General features: G+C 44.9%; 1 protein-coding gene across 3 annotated transcripts in view; it reads left to right on the forward strand.

The window, feature by feature from the left end:
- Positions 1–16,252: 16,252 nt before the first annotated feature.
- Positions 16,253–20,007, forward strand: part of B3GAT1 (beta-1,3-glucuronyltransferase 1) — an 84,819-nt gene continuing 81,064 nt past the window's right edge. The window contains exon 1 of one of the 3 annotated variants that reach the window (XM_068659100.1): positions 16,253–17,496. In XM_068659100.1, the coding sequence (XP_068515201.1) occupies positions 17,433–17,496 (64 nt within the window). In that variant the 5' untranslated portion in view covers positions 16,253–17,432. The remainder of the gene's footprint in view (positions 17,497–20,007) is intronic. The other 2 variants (XM_068659102.1, XM_068659101.1) reach the window with 2 other exon arrangements.

The raw sequence follows: 20,007 nt of genomic DNA on the forward strand, positions 1-20,007 counted from the left end.
GCGTAGTCATTGAAAGGAGCGCTGGGGAAACATCGGCATCTGCACACATGCACCTTAGTGCTGGGGGAATTCAGGCAACTCGGAAAGCGCTGAAGATTTGCAAATATCTTTCTTTCCTTTAACACTTGCTCTGTGGTGAAGTAGAAAAGGCTCAGGAAGCAGCCAGCCAGGGAAGGCATGCCAAGTGAGCAGAAATAGTGGGGCACTGAAGGCAAATGCGGGGGGAACAAGTGCTTTGTGCGGGACCTCAGCACGTACAGAGCAGGGCGGTTTGCGGGCAGTGCACGTAGAGCCCCGGGACTGCTCAGCAGCTGAGCTGAACGGCGCCACACCGTCAGCATCCTCCTCCACTGACCTTACACAGCTACTGCCAGAGGTTTAGTCCCAGGGTGCTTATGATCTCAGCTGACAGAAACCTGGAACTTACCTGCCTGTGGAACTGTGCTAGGAGAGAAACAGACCCAGTCCTCATTGTTTAGCTAGATAAAAGAACTTCATCAACTAAGGTAAGCAATGCCCTCATAAAAATGATATATAGAGGAGTGAAGCATGTTCTGTTAACCTTACAGTTTCTGACTTATCATCTGAGGCCCGAACCACGAGGTGCCAAACCTGATGGACGGCTGTTAAACGTGTGTGATTTAGAGCCAGAAGGGAACGCTGCGGGAGGCCTCCTTCACAAAACCAAGTGATTCTTTTCCCTTGCTAGATAAATGATGACAATAATACCAAGCTTAACAATTCCCAGTTACGCTAAAGAGCGTCTCTTTCTGAGAGTTAGCCAATAGCAATTTTCCGATATTATCGACATAGCCCACAGTTCCAGCCTCATCACACCAGAGTCCTGGCAGACAGTTAGCTCATTGCTCCCCGTGGAGAGAACAGGACTTATTTCAGAGTTTATTGTCACCGTATCACTATTGTGCCTCGGGTTATCAGCCAGCATCCAAATGGCAGCGCTCGGGAAGCTGCTTATCCTGTAGCCAGATTGTTTTATAATTTCCTGTTATTATCATCTTGCCTTTGGTTCTGAACGCTGGTCATTGCCCGCTAGGAGATTTGAGGTAGCCAGGCGTGCTCCAGTTAGTATGGCAATGCCCACGTTCATAACCTGGTCGTAACCCACGGCACACTGAACTTTAACGAAGTCTGAGAGGAAGTTGAAAATGTCCTGTGGTCGTAACAGGCAGAGTAGATCTAAATCAGAAATAAAAATGACGTGGCTCAAGACAGAAGGATGTAGAGCAGGAACCCTGGAGTAGGGAGACAGCAATTGCCGTGCAATTATGGGGTCTGTCACTTAGCGTTTATAATGTGTTGGGTGTCCTAAAAGATGAGAGGTTGTCATTTACTTTATGGATATGCTTGTTTGTTATGCTGACAGGCAACAGAGTCTCAACTCAGACACCCATTGTAACTAATTAAACAGACAAACCAATCAACAAACATGGCAGAGGAGGAATTTTAATGTGAAGAAGTAAATATATTAGTTAGGGTGACCTTGCAGTGGTTCTCAGTTTAATTTTGTGTAATATCACATTAATTAATTTTAATTACCTTAAAAAGCACACAAAGGACCACAAGGCAGTAATGACAACTGTTCCAAGATTCCATAGCTGCTTTCATCCAGAGGGATCCCAAATCATTTTACCAGCTATCTAGATGATTGACTTTTGAAAATGGGGATGTGTTAAAATATAACCCCCTTCCAGATACCAGGATGCCTGACCAGTGCTTGCCCTCTGCTGAGCTCAGTTCAGTAACAGGGACTGGCTGGTGCAGTAATTGACTCAGGCGTACCAAATGGTTTTTAGATACCAAGGTGAACAGCACCTTAGAAACACAGCTGGCAGATGAAAAGATGAGCTGGTACCAGACAGATAATATTTAATGGATTTTTCATCATGTATATATATATATCAGTCAGTATCTGACTACTGCAAATAAGCTGAATTTGCTTTGGGTTCCACTGTATAGAAAAAAATCAGAATAGCTTTGGGAAATTTCTCGGTCAAACCAAACATTCACAGCCAAGCAAAATCCCCATGAAAGTTAAAAGGGCAAAAAGAGTAAGGGAGGTCCTCCAAAAATGGCTCCGTATCTCAGATACTAACATTATATAGGTACTGTTTCTTCTTTGCAAACATTATTAAGGAAACCCACAGCTGCGTGGTTGGAAGCTTTTCTTTGTGGATCAGGCACCGAAGATTAACTCTTTCTTTGTTGCCCATCTGTCTACTTGGGCTTTGTCTTGTTCACTGGAGGTGTATCGTACTGTGATTCTGTAATATGGGGAAGTCTTTTGTACAACCCTTAATTTTTACTTGTAGTTTACCCCTTTGTTTCGGAGCAGCACAAGCATGGTGTATCTCCTTCTCAGCTTTGTTGCTTTAAATGTGGTGAACTGGGCGATCCATTTTCTGTCTCTCTCTTTCATAAAGCCATCTGGGTACATCAGCTGTGATGGATCATTTCAATATTTTGTCTTCTATTTTGGAAATGGAGCTTTCCCTCCCCTTTTAGATAAAAGCTGCTAATGTTTGAGCCTCCATTTTAGTCTTCCAGGCCATAAGACTTCCTGACAGCATATTTGTGTCGTGAGCATGTGACACTGCTCCTTGCTTCACTAGGCCAGACAATAAATATTGTAGAGCCAGGGCAAGAAATGAGAAGGGGGATTTACAGTGCATAGCATCGTATGGCTTGTAGGCTAGGTTCATCCCTGGGTTAGTGCTGTTCAATTCAGAGGAATTATCCCAAGCAGTGAATCTGCTCCAATGGCAGACATGCAAGACTGGAATTTCAGCTCTGATTTTTTTTAACTCACTCTTGTCCAAAATATACAGAAAGTTGCTTAGCACAGGGTGCTGGGGATTTATGCAAAGCTTGGATGCAGAGAGTGGAGAGAATTTGAGGCTGGGATTTGAGTTCAGCTCACTCGGTATTCAGGTTCTAAACCTGTCCAACTTTCAGATGGATTCAGGCAACAGCCAGGATGAGAAACTTGTCAAAGCTGATAGGAAAGGACTGACAAAAGTACAGGCTGAGGGAAACAGGCTGAGGAAGGGTCCCCAGAAGGTTTTATGAGTGGGCAGATTAGTTTATTTGTTGGGAAATTCAAGGTAAGTTTTTAAAACAAACAACAAAAAACTTTTTTTTTTAATTGAACTTGAAAAACTGCATTTGTTATTGGATAGCTCAACAAAATGCTTGTGTACTCAGAGCAGTAAGACAGCTAACACTTTTCCAAGGATACGAACTAGGAATATAATACAGTATTGGCAATACTGTGAGTCACTACATCCCTCAGCACCTGGTTTCATTGGCTAAGGAAGTAATAAAACTCCAAGAGGTTAAATGTTCAAACTTTCTAATCAGCCAGAGGTTCGGAACAAATAGTTTGATGTATGATCTACTCTCCTTTTTCAGCTGAGTTTTCCTTTTTTTGTGGTCATTCTTATAATCTACCTGCTCATATAAAAAGCAGTAAAATATTACAGGTCTGAGTGTTTTATACAGGATGAAAGGTGTTTGTGCATACAGTAACTGTGCAGTGGGCTCCCAGTGGAATCCCAGGGTAGGTGGAATTTACCCATTAGTTTAAATTTTGAAGAATGTCAGTTTATATGGAAATCACTGAAATTGATGAAATTATCAGTTCTGCTTATTTAGAAGCAAATTAAACCTTATGATATTTGCAATACTTAATAATTTGGACATAGGAGCTTATAGTAACAAACGAAAACCTCTCAGTCCCACGCAGTGTGTCCCATCCCCAATATGAAGCTATTTTACTTAAAAATGGTGTTTCCTGAAACCAAAATTCAAAGACAGCCCTTGCCAAAGGAGGTGTACGGAGCAGGGAGTGAGAAGGAAATGACAGTTATCATATCTGTCTGAATACCTCTGTGGCCTGTTGCCATAGCATCTGAGCTCTTCCGACTCACCAGCCAATTTTAACTGCTCAGCCCTCCTGTCCAGGCTGGAGGCATTGCCACAGCTTCAAATTCATTCTTCCTATGGAGAGTTAAATGGAGAGGAGGGGAGGGAGAAAGGTGTGGAGAGACCAAATAAATCAGGGTCATTTACAAAAAGGTTGAAAATGGAAAGAAAGGGAGGGGAAAGAGGCAAGTGCTAACAGTAAAACGAAAAATGAAGTGCCATGATAAAAATGATGCAGTGTCCAGGCAGCCCAGTGCCCAACCTTGAAAATCCCATGAGTAAAACATTGCTCAGTGAAGATGAATCCTTTCACCTAACCTTGTTCACAGCGACATCTTTGCAGGTTAGAAAATTATTACTTTCTCACTTTCCAGCTCTCAGATGAGTTCCTGAATCTCTCTGCATATGGATGGGTAGATTGGATTGGCTCAGGCTGAGCTGAATTGGCAGAGAGATTCCCTAAATCGAGGAATATTGTGCAGTATCATTCTTTCCAGTAAGAATATAACGAGGAAAAAATCCTCCCTGAAACAAACAAAGGGACCTCAATATGTTGCCCTCAAGCTGTTTTTCAGCCATTGACCAGGCTTAAATAGCTGCACTGCAGCAGAAATGCCTGGAAAAACCACGAGGACTTCAGCAAAACTGCAAAAGCTCTAGGAGCAAGTTGCTTGTGGGTGCCTGCTCCATTCACAACCAAAAGGATTCTTGCACCTTACTGTGTAGCTCAGCCTTGAATGTGCTTTCAGCTCCATACTGCATCCATGCAGGATGGGATCGCTGGTCTTCCCTTTGTCCAGTTTTACTTGGAAGTTGAGGTATTGTGGCTGTGAGGCTGCATGCTTCGATCCTCAGTTAGGAAGGGTCCTCGATGGGGCTTTCTGAGGATGCATTTTCATGTCACCGATGTCACCAGACCGATGCCCAGGGACAGCCATGAATTAGAGGAGTTCCATCACTGGGCAAAGCTGACCAAAGTGGTGTGATCTGCAAGGAAGAGGCTCTGCAAGCCAACACACTCCTCCTCCTCCCTCCAGCCCATGAAGTCGCTTCCCAAAGGCTAATAATTTAGCCTAGGGGAAACAGCAAAATCCTGTAATGTCCTGCTCCTTCTTACACCCCCAGGCAAAGAAGATACAGCAGATCATGGAGTGTTGTGTTTGTCTAATGGATTTGTTACTACTTAACCAATGCACTTTCATCAAACCAGTACTTAAAGCTGATGAAGCGGGATCTGACAGAGCACCACAGTGGCTTGTTTATTGATAACGCTTGCCCACTTTTGATCCTAAGGCAAACTTAAGAGCCAGAATGGCTTTAGGTAACTGCTTTTAGGCTCATCGACAGCAGCACAGTGAGGAAAAAGGATTCTTAGCTACTCTAATCCAACACTAAGCATGCTCCCTGTGTTTCAGTCCACGTAGGATGAGGAGGACTGCTCATACCTCACAGGTCATCATTCCTTGTGTTTCACCCAACTGGCATTAAAAGGGGAACAGTTCTTTAGGCCTCAGAAAACTAGATAGTTCCTTGCCACAGGCAAAACAGGCAAACAAAAAATGGGTGGCACCAGTGTCCAAGGTGCTAGGGCCAAGATTGACAAGAAAATCCTGTGCAAAGGCAAGAAGAAACACCGTGAATTCTCCCTGATCCTTTTAGGATCAGATTTTCTAGCCAGAGAACACGGTAATAAATTACAGACCTGTCTCAAATCATTGGAAAAAAGCGAGATAGAAAAGCAGAAGCATATGGCAATGAAAAAGCCTGCCTCACAAAATGGAAAGGAGACCTTTTCTGGTTCTAGTAATATGTCACCCTTTATATAAACTGGCCCGGAGCCCAAAGAAATGGACTGTTGCTTCCATTTACAACAAGACCATGTCAGGCCTTTTGATGGCTCTATGAATAAATGCTCCATTATCTCTTACGGATATGTTTCCAATACATTATCTGACCCTGGGTTTATTCATTCACAAATTTGGTCATCTTTTTAACAGAAGCCGGTGCCTTACTTTTATCCAGGAATTTCAAAGAGCTCCACACATATCAGTGATTTCAGCTTGTTAAATGTCACCGAAATGGAAGCTGAGGCATGGAGAAATGAAATAAATGTATCCAAATTCATGCTGTGAGTCAGAACCAGAGCCAGAAATAGACTGGCATTGAACATACCAGAAATGATGAAAGGTCAGGACAAAACCCAGGACTCTCTAGTTAGATGAAGCTGCCTCTTTCCACTGACTAGAGCCAGGATTCACTGTGCACAAAGCAAAGCTGATGAAATGGGTGCTCTTACATCGCCTGCGCAGCTCTTGTCTGCACTTGTCTCTCATTTCCCCATCTATGTTTGTGTCTTCCTGCTCGTCAGATGTCTAGCAGCACCCTGTAGCCCGTATTTCACTGGTACCTTTGAACCACCGTTACTTGCAACCTTCCAAGAGCTGTCATCTGAGTGAAGGAGGGGAATGCCTCAATTGGGTGGTGCACTTTATTTTTCTTGCAGAGGTTCATATCGTGGCTAAGCAGATTACATAAAAGAGTCACTGCTTGATGCAATTTGTGTTAGTTCATTAAGCACAAGATATGATTAATGTGAACACTTCTTTAATCAACCAAAGATGATGTTACGGACACTTAAAAGCACTGTGTACTTCTGCTCACTTCTCCATATTGCTTCTCTGCCCCAATTTGCAGGAGAGCAGGCAGTTTACAGCCTCTACACACCAGCGCAGAGCCATTCTGAGCCACGGTAGCAGAGAAACTGGAAAAGAATCATCTTCTTCCCCTAAATTTTTTCCCCTAGCTTTTGCCCTTCTGCCATGTGCCTTGGCTGTTGCACACCATGAAGGAGTTATTCCAACAACTGAGGTACGAACAGCTGTGCAATGCCTAAGCAGGACGTGGAAGGACCGATTTCCTTCTGCAGATGTGCTTTTCACCCAGCAAACCACTACCATGCGTGCTGTTCAGGCTAACCCAGGAAGAACCAAAGGGATATTTATTGTCATCTCCTTTCTTGGTTCTCTCTGCCCCCGAGCTGCTTTGACATAACAGTTATTGTTTCTGTCATTAGCCTCATAAAGATATGAACAGATAGAGGCTTTGCCTGCATTTTACCTCACGGTCGCTGTGCTGTATTTCCGTACCCTTTGTTACCAGTCTCGTTATTTCACTAACAAACGGCTGTCCCCTCACCATCTCATTCTTACAACTGCATCTGCCCCCGGCTGCAGTGGTTCAGCCGAGTGGCTTGGCTGCATGTCCCTGCTGTAACGGCAGCTACTTGGCAGCTCTTTGCCCAGTCTGGTGTTATCAGACCACAGAGCAAGCTAAACAAAGGGACACAGACACTGCTTACAATTCGCTTTGGCTCCTCACTGCAGTCTGGTGATTCTCCATCACATCTCTGCTCATTAGGAATACAGATAACAGACCATCATCAACTGAGTAGCCTCATCCATAAGAGATAAAACTAATCTGCGTGCTTAGATTGGCAGGCTTGTTCTTGCCTAATCTCACCTTGGAAAGCACAGTAATTGCAGAAACACAGAAAGGAAGCAAAGAGTAAGGGGGTGAGAACACCGGTGAACGCCTCTTTCTGATTCTACCCCATGAGCCTGTGGGCTTGCACTGCTTCCTAGCCACATCTCGTCTGAGAATCGTGCATTTACACTGCGCATTGTAAGGAAACAGTCTTTTACAAAAATTCTTTTGTTCAAATAAAAGCAGAAATAAACCTTATGCCTGGCCACGAGAATAATGGTAAAAGAACGCTGGGTAAAAGAACTCCTTGTACTCAAAGCTTAACTGGTACAATAGGCACCATGTACAAAACATTTTCCTTTGATGCTAGATTTCCTCTATTTTCCCTGTTTTGTTTTTTCTTAGAACAAAAGCAACATCCCTACGCTCAGATGGCCTTGGTGTCAGATGGCTGTCTTTTGACCCTATTCTACTGCAAACAATCAAAGCAATGAAAACAAGGTTGTTCGTGTTGGAGTTCAGGCTGTAAACTTGTAGGGTCAAGCAGGTGCACAGTCCTGCTAATAGTACACGTGGCTTGTAAGGGAACTCCTGCCCCAAATTCTGCACTTGGCTGCAGCAGACAGACCCAGACATGTTTCCTAACGGGTTTCCATTCTCACTGTAGTCTAAACCAGTCCTTTCAATGTTACTTTGAAGTTGGTTTTGGAGAGAGATCCAATACGGCCTGTAATCCAGATCCAGATTTCCTTCTTGGCTGACTTTTTAGCACATATTCCAACCTCCCATCGTACGGCTATTCCCGATCTCATTGCCAACAGCTATCTCCTTGCCTGTGGTGAAAATTTATACCAAAGCTTTTGAGACAGTTTCCTGCTTTCAACTCATGCTATTGCAGCCTCCAACTCTGAGCCAAGACTTAAAAGAGTTATAAAGGAAAATAAATAAATAAATAAAAAGCTTCCAGTTTCTAAAATCTATGACTTAATATTGATTTCGGAGATCCCATGAATTGAAACAAGCCTCCTGTGCAGAAATCCTCCAAAGATACCATGTTCACCTTTCCTTTTGACAGATTTTATCGATCTCCATGTTTGTGCCACATGAATGATGGATTATTGCATATCAAACCTTGCAGTAGTCATTTAATGCCTTTGAATAAAACATTTCTCACAGATTAACTGAGCAGTTTTAAGCGAACAACCATTTTCATCTGTTTTAAATTTTCATGGGTACTTTCCTGGAGAACAAGTACATTGTTAATAATTGAAGGGATTGAGACCTTGCTAATCTCTTTGTATTTTAATAAAGTCCTGTTGCACCCTGGTCATTTATTTTTTAAATCTCAGCATTTATAAAAATTCATTAAATTTTATTTCCCTCCCTTTGAAATGAATAATCCTGAGATTACATGAAAAGAAGTGATTGTTTTTGTACCAGGGAGCTGGAATTTCATTGTGTCCAGATAGCTGTAAGTGTGCCTTGTGATGGATTCAGGGGATGAGAGGAGAGAGCAACGTTTTTCAGTGGAGGCAGAGATGCATTGGAAGAACGAGTTTAGAAACAGAGGGATGTGGAGGGAGAAAGAAGCTGGGAAAGGAGGAGACTAAAAGAGAAAGAATAGGGAAGCAGCTTTGTCATAGGCATATGAAAACAAGACAAAGTGTTGGTAGGTAAATACGCAGAAATATATGCATGTAGATGAATGTATTCATCTCTGTAATATGTTTTTCTCATTCTGTCCCTTCATCCCTCCATCTACAATGCTATTTCAGTGACTTATGCAACTCCTTCTCCAGTTCACCTTTTGATGCCTCTCACTATCAATCCTTTCCTGTGTCTCAGACCCCACTTCGAATCTTCTCTGCCTCTGCTGAGAGCTTCTCCAAGCCTGACTTTACATGGCCCTGCATCTCTTTTTCAAATACAATTACTTCTTTACGCACAGCCCCAGGATTACATTTCAAGGGATAAGAGAAAACCCAATAGGTACGTTATTTCTTTTATCATTTTCAAGACAATGTCAACCCTTAGAATGCAGCTCTGAAAACGATTGCATTCCAACACGTTTCATTAAATTCAGTTGTAAGATAGAGCGTGCTCGGTACGGGAGTATGATAAGAAGATTCCTGAAGGCTCCCACAGATGCTGTATGTTAGTCTTACATGGCCAGAACAGCAATTGAATGGAGAGGCTTTGGCAGCAGTAGTGAAAAAAAAAAAAACAACAACAACAACAACAACAAAATAACTGCATTAGGTGCCCTCATCAGAGGTTGTGCACACAGAGAGCGGGGTTAGCTCTCCAACTCTGTGTTAGTACACATTTTCATGACCAATAGATCTCTGCTGATTCCAGCCACTCTCGAGCTATTCTGCTTTCAGTGCTACATGCGGTAATTGCCCTTTGGTTTGAAGGGACTGTGTTGAGAGAGTGGTAATCAAACACTCATGACATAAACGGAGATCTCTGCCTCCTCTGAGAATCCCTTTGAAACATTGCCTGTCTGATATTTGACCATCCTCTGCATAAATCTGTGCCAGGTATTAAAACCATCGAAAAGATGCTGAAATGCTGAGATAAGTTGAGGTGTTGGTGGGAGGAACAGGCATTGGGCTGGGCAGCACAGCTGGGGTTTAGATTGACAGACTTCCCTATGAGTGATTTCAAACAGCAAGTTGTGAAAACCTACTGTGAGAAGGAGCTTAAAACTACTCTGCATTAAATCTTCCTCCAGAGGGAAAAATCTTCTTTCACATTTATAATCAAGTTTCTGCTTAGCTGTTTACTGATGAGCTCGTGGCGGAGGTTCATGAAGGGCAGAATCAGTGCAGGAGACAGATTTCTGAACGGTGCTGCTGTTACCGAGCTGAGCAGGTTGGGTTTGATCAGTGTTGAGGGTGGGACTTCTGCAAAAAAATGTTACCGTACTGCTAGGAAGGGTTTTCAACAAGCACATCAGTGTATTAGGTACCTCTGGTGGGGTCCTGTGGTCACAGTGGATGGCATCAGTCCCTGCCAGGTGGATTAGATGTAAACCTGAATGTCTGAGTACCTGTGAACTGGGATGCCTTCCCGTTTGCAGGCTAATATTCGGCCTATCTTTATTCCCCCTGGACTTGCACAACTTAGAGCTCCTTTCACTTCCTATTTCAGACTGTGTAGCATCATCCTTAAATAGCTGTCACATTCCACCCAAGGTGGAATTTGCTGCGTTGCAGTGGTGGGTAGTGATTTCAGGCTTCGCACAGGAGGGATATCACATGGAAACTGAGCTTAACTCTGGGCCGTGATCTAGCAGCTTATGCACTTCTGGGACTCTGGATTATCCACGTGCAGGCAGCTTCCCAGAGCCAGGCACAGCTGGCACAGCCATCTCTATCACCCCATCCCTGGTTCTGCAGATGCACATCCACGACGCTCCAAGGATACCTCCTATGTACTCAGTGTTTGTCCAGCTCTGTTGTACAGTAAATCAGGTCCAAAACACAGTCAAGCAGTACCAAACACCACCTAATTTGCATTTACTACTCCTGCTGTGCCTTCCGTTATGGTCCTTGCCTCTTGCATCTACAGTCAGTGAAGAAGGTTCCCTCCTAAGGCAATAAATAGCTGGCTTGTCCTCTTCTTGAAAGTGAAATAGAGGCCAGTTTACACCTTTCCACCATGCATCTGTTTAGAGCAGTTGCCTTCTACCAGGTCAACAGCCTGTCCCTATGTACCTACTTGTCTCTGAAAGATACGACTGCCACTTTCCTGCAGTCCAGGCCCAGTTGACTGTGACTGATGGCTTTGCTTAGACCTTGGGAACTTCAGGCCAGTGGTACCTCTCAGAGGAAATAAGGATTTAGCCTTTTTAGAAAACAAACGACTTGTCTGGAAGTTCACTCTCTCCCTGGGGTATAATGCAATCAGTGCTCACACGACTGCTGCACGTACTCCCTGTGACCACAGGCTGGAGGGTAACGCCAGCCTGGGCTCAGCTGCAAGCTCTTTGTGCTTCTGTGACATGGTCTTATTTGGGCTGGAAGTGCAGCGATTTTACTGCTCTTGTCACCTGGAGCTCCAGCCTCCTGATGATCCTATTTTTGCAACTGGCTTATCCCAAACTGACCTCTTTTAGCTGCTACTTAGCAAATGCACAGCCACGTGCACGACCATGAGACATGGCTATGCAGCCACACATCCCCAAATCATTCGTGCCACTCCATTCTCTCCCCCTGCTCCCTCCCGATGCGCTCCCATGCATTTTTAGCATCCAACAGAATTGTGCAGCTTAATCTCCTCAACACACAGGCTGGCATGGGCATGTGCTTTCTTGCTTGTACATGCAGCCAGGCACACAATCCCAAATTCACAACCAAAAATATCCATACTGTTTTTTTCTTCCTTGTGCATTTGTGCACACAGTTCCAGCATTTGTTCTTTGAATCACAAGCACGGTCACTTTCACCTGGACTCTGGATCTCCTACTTCCCCAATCAGTCTCACAATCCCTCAGACCTGGTTGGTTTTGCCCAGGCAGACATCATCCCTTGAAATCATCAGGTCTGTGTTCACACCACTTCATGATGCACACTGTGTCAGAGAGAAAGTTGTCCACGCCGCGCTCCCCTGCATCACACAGCCACTGTCAGCACGGGGCACACAGGAATGCATGTTTTTATTTTTACTTTACTTAAGATGGACAAAATTAATGAACTGAGCTTCACTCTAGGATCAGTAAAGCAGCTGTGGGAATGTTTGGAAATCATGTTACATTCAAGGTCTGTTATTTTTTAATATCCCCATTTCCCCAGGTGTATTTTCAGATATGATCTATGGGTGAATACTGAGCCAGCTGTAACCCTGACAACAGTGACCCAGATGGTAATCAGCAAAATGGACTAATTGAATAATGTTGAGTTAGAATCGGTGCTTTGTGGAACTCGGTTAGACCCTGCAGTAACTCGGTGTAATTTAAAGATGTTGAGTGAATTTCACATTGTCCACTCGGGTCCCACACCTGGAGATGCTGAGAGTGACTTGCATATGGACTGCACAGACAGTAGGAGAGAAGTGGCCTGGTGCAGCACGGGGAGATCTTTCTGTAATTAAAACAGCTGGATTTATTTATCCCCATAAAACTCTTTGAGGCCCTTGAATTAGCCAGAGACACAGCAATACCTCACCAGTTACAGCCATATTCAGGGGTAGATCTGCCATATCCAGTAGAGTCAGTGTTTTTAGGGCTGTCCATTAGTTTATGGGGCTGGTCTGTGCCCTGAGAAGGGAGGACCATGGAGCAGGTCCATGTATGCTTTTTGCTCAGCTGGAGGACTAACCCAAGTTGTTAGCATGAAACTCATTTCCCGTGTAACAAGCTGCAGCAACGGGGACAGCAGTGGGATGGGGTCCCCATGGAGCAGAGTATTTGTGCTCAGGGAGGACAAATCTTTGAGGACACAAGCAGAAGGAGCGGCATTAAATGAGTCAGCCCACATAGAGAAATGTCAGCCATTGGAGGGAGAACGTCCAAATGATTGCCAAAAATTGGTGAGGAGCTGGGTCAGGCCTCCCTGCCTGTTGTGGCCACCACGAGCACACGGCTGCAAGGCTGGGCAAGGCTGTGGGGGGCACACTGGGCACCCGGGCACCCCAGGACCTGTGTGTCTGGATCAGCCAGCTGCAGAAATAGAGAGGGGTGATGGGAAGGAGAGCGGACAGTTTCCCTGAATGGGAAGGAGCGTTGTCTTTCTGCCATTAACCTTTGGGACTCTCTTTGGCAGCCCTAGCAAGGAGAAGAAAAATGAGCAGTGGCCAGTGATGTTGCTGTGCAAAGAGTGTTCCAGCCAACTGATTTATGGGGCAACTAAATAATTCAGCCTGCCCCTGCAACGCTTGTATTAATTCTTCCTCTGTCACCAAGGCTGAGATGTGCCTGGGGAACAGTTACGGGCTGAGAGCAGCTGCTTGGCACGCTCCTCTTCCTCGCTGAGCCTGGGACATTGGAGCCAGGACCAGACAGGAGGGTACGAAAGAAAGGGGTAACTATAAACGTGCATCAGGGCAGCTGTGCTTGTCTGACTTGTTTTCATACTTAAGTGATAAATCTTTGTTTGGAGAGCACAGTGAGAGCGTGGGGTTGATAAGAACGGAGGCTGGGGGTGGGATTTACCACCTTCTTGTTAGCATAGATAATGCTGCCTAAAAATACCTTCTCCTAAAACCTTTGTTTTTCCTGTCTACGTTTTGCCTTCAGCAAACTCCGGCAGTGTTCATTTTGGTAGGTGCTGGGGCCTGGTACACATCTCATTACTCAAAAGCTTGGGATTGTGACACATGGCATTTTAGCGAGGGGGGGATGGGGCTCTTCTCCCAGGCATGTGGGAGTGATAAGATGAGGGGAGATGGCCTCAAGTTGTGCCATGGGAGGTTTAGATTGGGTATTAGGAGAAATGTCTTTACTGAAAGGGTTGTGCAGCACGGCAACAGGCTGTTGGGTTGAGTCACCATCCCTGGAGGTCTTCAAGAAAAACGTGAACGTAAAATTTAGTAGCATGGTTTAGCCGTGGGCTTCAGCATGAGGTTAAAGGTTGGACTAGATGATCTTGGAGGCCTTTTCCAGCCTGAATCATTCTGTGATTACCTTAGGCTTCACTCTTCCTTTTTATCTTTTTGGCTACTGACCACCTGTGTCCTACATTTTTCTTCTGGCAAAGGAAGAACCAGAGAATGCTTTAAATCAAGGCCAGCCAGCGTTGCCATGAGTTAAAAGTCACATTCACCTTCTGAGTAAAGACTGAGTAATTGACGCTGCTCCGCTTCAGAGCACAGGGCCCTGCAGCCCTGTTCCCTCTGTCCCACAGTCAAAAGCTCTGGAAGACTTGTCCAGCTGCTAGGGGTTGTGTGGGAGAACTAAAGAAGTCCAAGCAACTTTTTAGTCAGCATAATTCTTGCAGGGTCTGCAGATGATCTAGGAATAGTTCTCAGATGGACAAGGAGCCCAGAGCGATGCAAGATAATTGCCAAGGACAAGAGCGGGTCAGTCCAAGCCTGGAGCAGCCATCAATTTAGCCACGGTAATTCCAGCAGACGTGCACAACTTTGTCCCTGCTTGGGAGCAGAGATCAAGGGAAAACCTCGGAGCTGCAGAAGCCTGAAGAGCTTTCTCCTGTACACAATCACTCCAGCGATGGTGATTGCTTGCATGCTGCTAACTCCATTTAAGTGTAACAGCACCAGGAATGTTACAGCTGTAAATATTTTACTCCTAAAAATGAGTCCATTCATGGAAATTGCTGTCCCTAGTGTGAAAATTTCAAAGGTCCGTCAGTGGGTAGGGTTTGGGAGGGAAAAGTCTGGAGAGAGATGAGGACGCTGAGGTATAGGAACAGGGTGGAGGGTGGGAAAGAGGCTGACAGCGTGCTTTTGTCAAGATAGTCAGGGTGACACCTGACATTTCAGAAAGCTGTAAAAAGCCAGAAAGTAAACAAGCCTCATTAATTCCAGCAAAGGGCAATGTACTTAGCTGCCAGCTTCTGCTCTTTTCTTCAGTTTTCCCCCTTATTGTCTAAGGACTTCATTATCGTAAACAGCTTCACAAATTGCATAACAAACAGAGCTTTAAAATATTTAAAGAATAGTTGAATGGTAACCCATATTCCTTGGAGAGAGAGGGTCCTTTCCTTCCTTCCTTCCTTCTTTCCATTGCCATAGATCCCTCCTTTTCTATTTGTCACCTTGTCTCCATTCCCTCAATGTCTTCTTCCTTGCTCTCTGCTTCTGCTTCTCGCTGTGCCAGCCAATACACGTGCCTTATAACGCCTCCAGTGCTCGGCACAGTTCCTCTCCTAGCTGTTGGGAAGGAAGAGATTTGGGGTGGAAAATTTAATGAGGTGATCCATAAGCCAGCTGTTTCCCATTTGTGTTCGTTTCTTGCTGGAACGAGATAATTTGTGCATCCACCTGGCAAACCAAGGGACCAAGTGTCGGGTTTGAGCTCTGTGCCACACGCAGACTTTCACGTGTGTTTGCTCTTGTAGGAGCTGCAGGATGCGGAGCTGTAGCCCTGGGTCCCGGGTAAAAGCAAGCTCAGCTCCACTCCAGGCTGTGCCCAGCAGCAAGCTGCCAGGAGGAGATAGGCGAGCAGGGCGCCTTGCAGACGGAGGAGAGCAGCTTGAGGAAGCAGCTGACACCAAAGAGCACACACAGCGGTGACAGACATTATTTGCAGAGGTGCCAAATCATTTCTGCAGGCGATTTCAGCTCAGGCACAGGGTAGCGAAACCACGCTCCCTCATAATAACCTTTTGTGCTGAGGAGCGCCTGGAATGGATGACAATTCAGCCAGGGCTGCTCTCTCTCTCCTTTCACAGGGCTGGTCTGTTGGCCTACACACACTATTAGAAGATGCTGCATTGTTAGGTGTGAAGCATCCTATTCCGGCAGTGAATGTATTTTTAAAAATGAAGGACTTGCAGTCTGTTCCTGTTTCTGGGCTGGTGCCTTTTTGAATGACCTGAACCAAAAAAGCTTCAGACTCATCTGCAGTGACTAGAGACAGCTCTGCTGCTACAGAGAGAAGCAGTTTCTTTCTTAGTTTCTTTCTTGCTGCTAAATTCTTGCGAATTTAAACCAGGCACAAGTCAGTATAACAATAAGGCTTGTTTTATTATTTAACAAGCCTACCCAGGGTTATAATCAAAGTGAAATCACCTGTTAGTTCAAATACTGTGCTCCAGGATTTCAGTGTCACTGTGTGTATGAAGGCTGTGATGTTGGAGATTTGGATACTCCGAACCTTGGACCACATGGATGGGCACAGATTTAATACTGCTGGGCAGCCAGGCTGCATGCAGGGACATCATCACCCCCAGGGAAACTCAGGGTGATCAAAAGAGGTGTGACATTCTTATTTTACGGCTCTTGGCCTTCTGCATAAAGGAAAACGGGGGGCAAAAATGCAGCCATTCTCACTTGAAATTAATCCAGCACAGATATGAGAGGTGAGAGAAGCTTCTTCTTTGGTCGGAGGATCAGCTGGAGAGCGGTCTCCTGTCTTCTGCGTCCCACCCGCCCATCCTTCAGAATTTTCCTGTTACAGGAACCTGGAATTCACTCTCAGCTAGCCATGGCTCGTGGTTAATAGTGCCACTAAATTCAGTGCCACCGGGATCTTTGCTCCTGCTGGAGAATCACCATGGAGACCCTGATGTGACTGTGTACCCAGCACACCTCTTGGCCCTGGCATTAATCCTTCTGCAATGTACCACAAAGTCAGCTCTAGCTTGGAGGAGTGATCAAATAAATATGAAAACTGCTCCCAGAGGAGGTAAATATTCGCCAGACAAGCAGAAAGAAAAGCAATAATATACCATGTAAGCTACTGCCTTTTATTAGCTCAGCTCCCTTTTCTCCCCTTGTAAAGTATTGTTGCACTGTTATATTAATCTTTACTCTGAAGCAAATTAAAGCAGGGACAGTTGTCAGAGTATTATTAAGAACATCTGTTTAATTAGGGCTGCCTTTGCATCAATTTGAGAGAGAAGTGTAACACCCCTGTTCACCCACTCCTGCTGTCTCACTCCCCCTTCCTACCCTTCCCCGGCTACATTGAGTGCCGGAGGAGGAACGTGCGGAGAATACAGGAGCACCTGGGGCCTCCGTGACATCTCGTTTCCTCCGCTCGTGAGAGGTGTCAGCTCCTCCGATTAATGCTGGGGAAGGAGGCAGGGCAGGCGGGGAGGTGTAGCTGTTGTGAGTTTTTTTTTTTGTGGTCTCTGTCTTGAGAGCCTCTATCCCTACTTTCTTTCCCCCAGAAAATAATTTGGAATTCTGTAAAGTGTTCACGAATAACTATTAATTATCATTAGCAATTTGCCATTCCAGGCCAGCCTTTCATCTGGGGATCTCAGAGCAGTTTTACAAATGCTAATTAATTGAGACTACTTCATGAAGTAGTCTGTTAAACTCATTTTACAGGGGTAAATCAAGGCTAAGAGATACAAAGTGCCTTGCTTGAGTCTATGGTGATGCTGACAGTGGAACCCAGACTGCCGCGCTACAAACCATGCTGCAACCACTCCAGAGGTGAGGTTCTCAACTGCTCACCTTCACCGCAGTGCCCTGGCTGAATGTGGCATCCCCCTGACACTTACAGAGTCACTGAGGTTTCACCTCATCCATTTCTTTATGATGAGAAGGTTCACAGGAGACAGGTCCACTGGTAGCAATAAAATACAGTGGTCCACATACAGTCTGTTTATGATTGCCATGATTTGAAGAGAGATCTAAACATGCCCTGTTCTTCCTTAAACATTTGTTACTGGTCTTTGTCAATGCAGGAGGGCTCCGACCCATTCAAAAGAGTTCTTACAGCCCTATACCTGCCTGCCTGTCTTTCTCCAAGTATCTCTGCATTTCGATGTGTCTCCAGGTTGCAGTGTCTGATTGCCTAGGCACCGTTCCTTCTGTATTTATGTAGCCACTTACCCAGGCAGCCAGCAGTGAATTAATCATTATGTCCACAGCCTCAGCTGGGAGAGGTATTGACTCAGAGATTCAAGTCCAGGAGGCCAAGAACTTGTTTGTTACCTGATAAGACTAAACTTCATTTGGAGCTGCCCAAGATGTCAAGAGTGGTTTAATGAACTAACTTCGTGAACTATGAAGGTTGGAGCTCAGCCCTGCCACTGCACAGGAAACACAGTTTGTCTGTCTGATTGGTCTTACTCAGTGCGCAGCAGTTCAGCATGCTGCAGATCCCTGCATTTCAGGGAAGCACTTCCAGCAAGGAACAGTTATGAATTCACGAGGGTTAAGAAAAGCAGCTCTAACTTCTCCCCTTTCTCTTCATGCTCTATCCATCCCATCGCATGTTTTTGAAAATTAGAAATTTTGATAGAGTCAAACCTTTGTCTCCGTTTAGCACAGACCACTTTCCCCTAAGAGTGTATTCTCTGAAAGGTCTGCCCCTTCTGTTGCATAAATTGTTCGCATACTCAGGCTATCTGATGAGTTAATCAGGTTTCGAGTTGTGTCAGGTCACTCAGTTCAAAGCAGTCCATACCTATGTGTGAATCCAAATTCCATTGAGGAGTCTGAGATACTGTAGCAAGAGCTGTTTTATATTCTAGAAACGGAAAAAAAAAATCATAAATTGTAGCTCAGTTTATAAGTGCAGGGAAATATCTGCAGTTCGGAGATAGTCTAAAGAATCTGGACTCTGAATCTTTGAGGCTTTCCCATCATTATAAGAATTAGCCATATAATTAGGTATTATCTGAGAATTATCCATAAATACTCACCACAACATGATATTTGCTAAGTAATAATTAGACTATGAAAGGAAGTCAAATAATACCTTTGTCTAGAAAATTAAAGGCCCTGCACTGCGTTTATAGAGCACCATGCTGAGGGGGTAATAGGGTTTAAAATTGCAGTAAATTACAGCCAGACCAAATCTCAGCCCCCTTAAGCATAAAGAAGCTACAGGGCAAAATAAAATCAGGTCTTCTAAGAAATTTCAGAGTCAGAAAGCTACGCAGAACCCATTTTTTTCCAGCAAGTGTGAAATCAAGTCAGGGAAAGATGCAGGCATCACAGCGTGCTTTGCCATCCAGCTCCAAAGGAGATGTTTGGCCGTCAGCAGCGTGATGGAAGGAGCCCGAACCATTTCTGCTGCGAGGGTCAGTGCTGTACAGGAGCCTCTCCTGCTGCACCCAGCACCCTGGGCATTGCACAGCGCCAGGTGCTGGCTCTACAACATCCCCCAATGATTTCCAAACTCGGGCTCTTTTCAGGAATACGGGACTTTTCTGAACTTTCACTGTCTTGGGGTGAAGTGAGAACTCCCCAAGATGGAAAGGATTTCAAGGGACAGATTTGTTTTGCTTTGCAATGTTTCCGGATCCTCCTGATGAGCACAGCAGAATCTTATGTATTTATTTATCATCATTAGAGATTTTGAATTGAACCTAAGGAAGACAAACAAGCAAATTTCACTGAATTTTGTATTTCCCTTGGATTCATTTCAGAATCGCAGGGAACAAGCACAGCAGGCCCTCAATTATGCAGCAAGCCTTTGCTGCATATGACAAAGTGTTGAGCATCTCAAAGACCACATATTTAAAGGAGAATTTAAATGTTACATCACTTTTATTTCAACTTTGCCCTGTCTCGCTGAACACGGTGTAAAACAGGGAGAGTAACCTTCCACATGGGACTTCATCTCAGGGTGACGCACAGAAATGGACCCAAGGCTGTGTAGTACATGCATACAGATGAACACTTCACAAAGGATTGGGAGGAAGTGAACGGTTCTGCACGCACAGCAGGAGCAGGAAAGCAACTTGCAAACAAGGCTTAGGGCCACACAAAGAGCTTTGAAGGTAAAAAAATAACAAACGCTGAGCAGCTGCTCATTTGCAGGGCACCCACCACATGTATTGGGCATAGCAGAGTCGGGTTTGGATGAGGATGGGGTGACAGAGGTAGGATGTGCCAGGACACACTGGTGGCAAACTGATCATGGTGCAGCTGCAGAGAACCAAACGTGAACTTAACCGAACTAAACATGGCTGGGGAAGCTTAGTTCTGAAG

The sequence above is a fragment of the Anas acuta genome, chromosome 23 (genome assembly GCF_963932015.1).
Source record: "Anas acuta chromosome 23, bAnaAcu1.1, whole genome shotgun sequence".
NCBI lineage: Eukaryota > Metazoa > Chordata > Aves > Anseriformes > Anatidae > Anas > Anas acuta.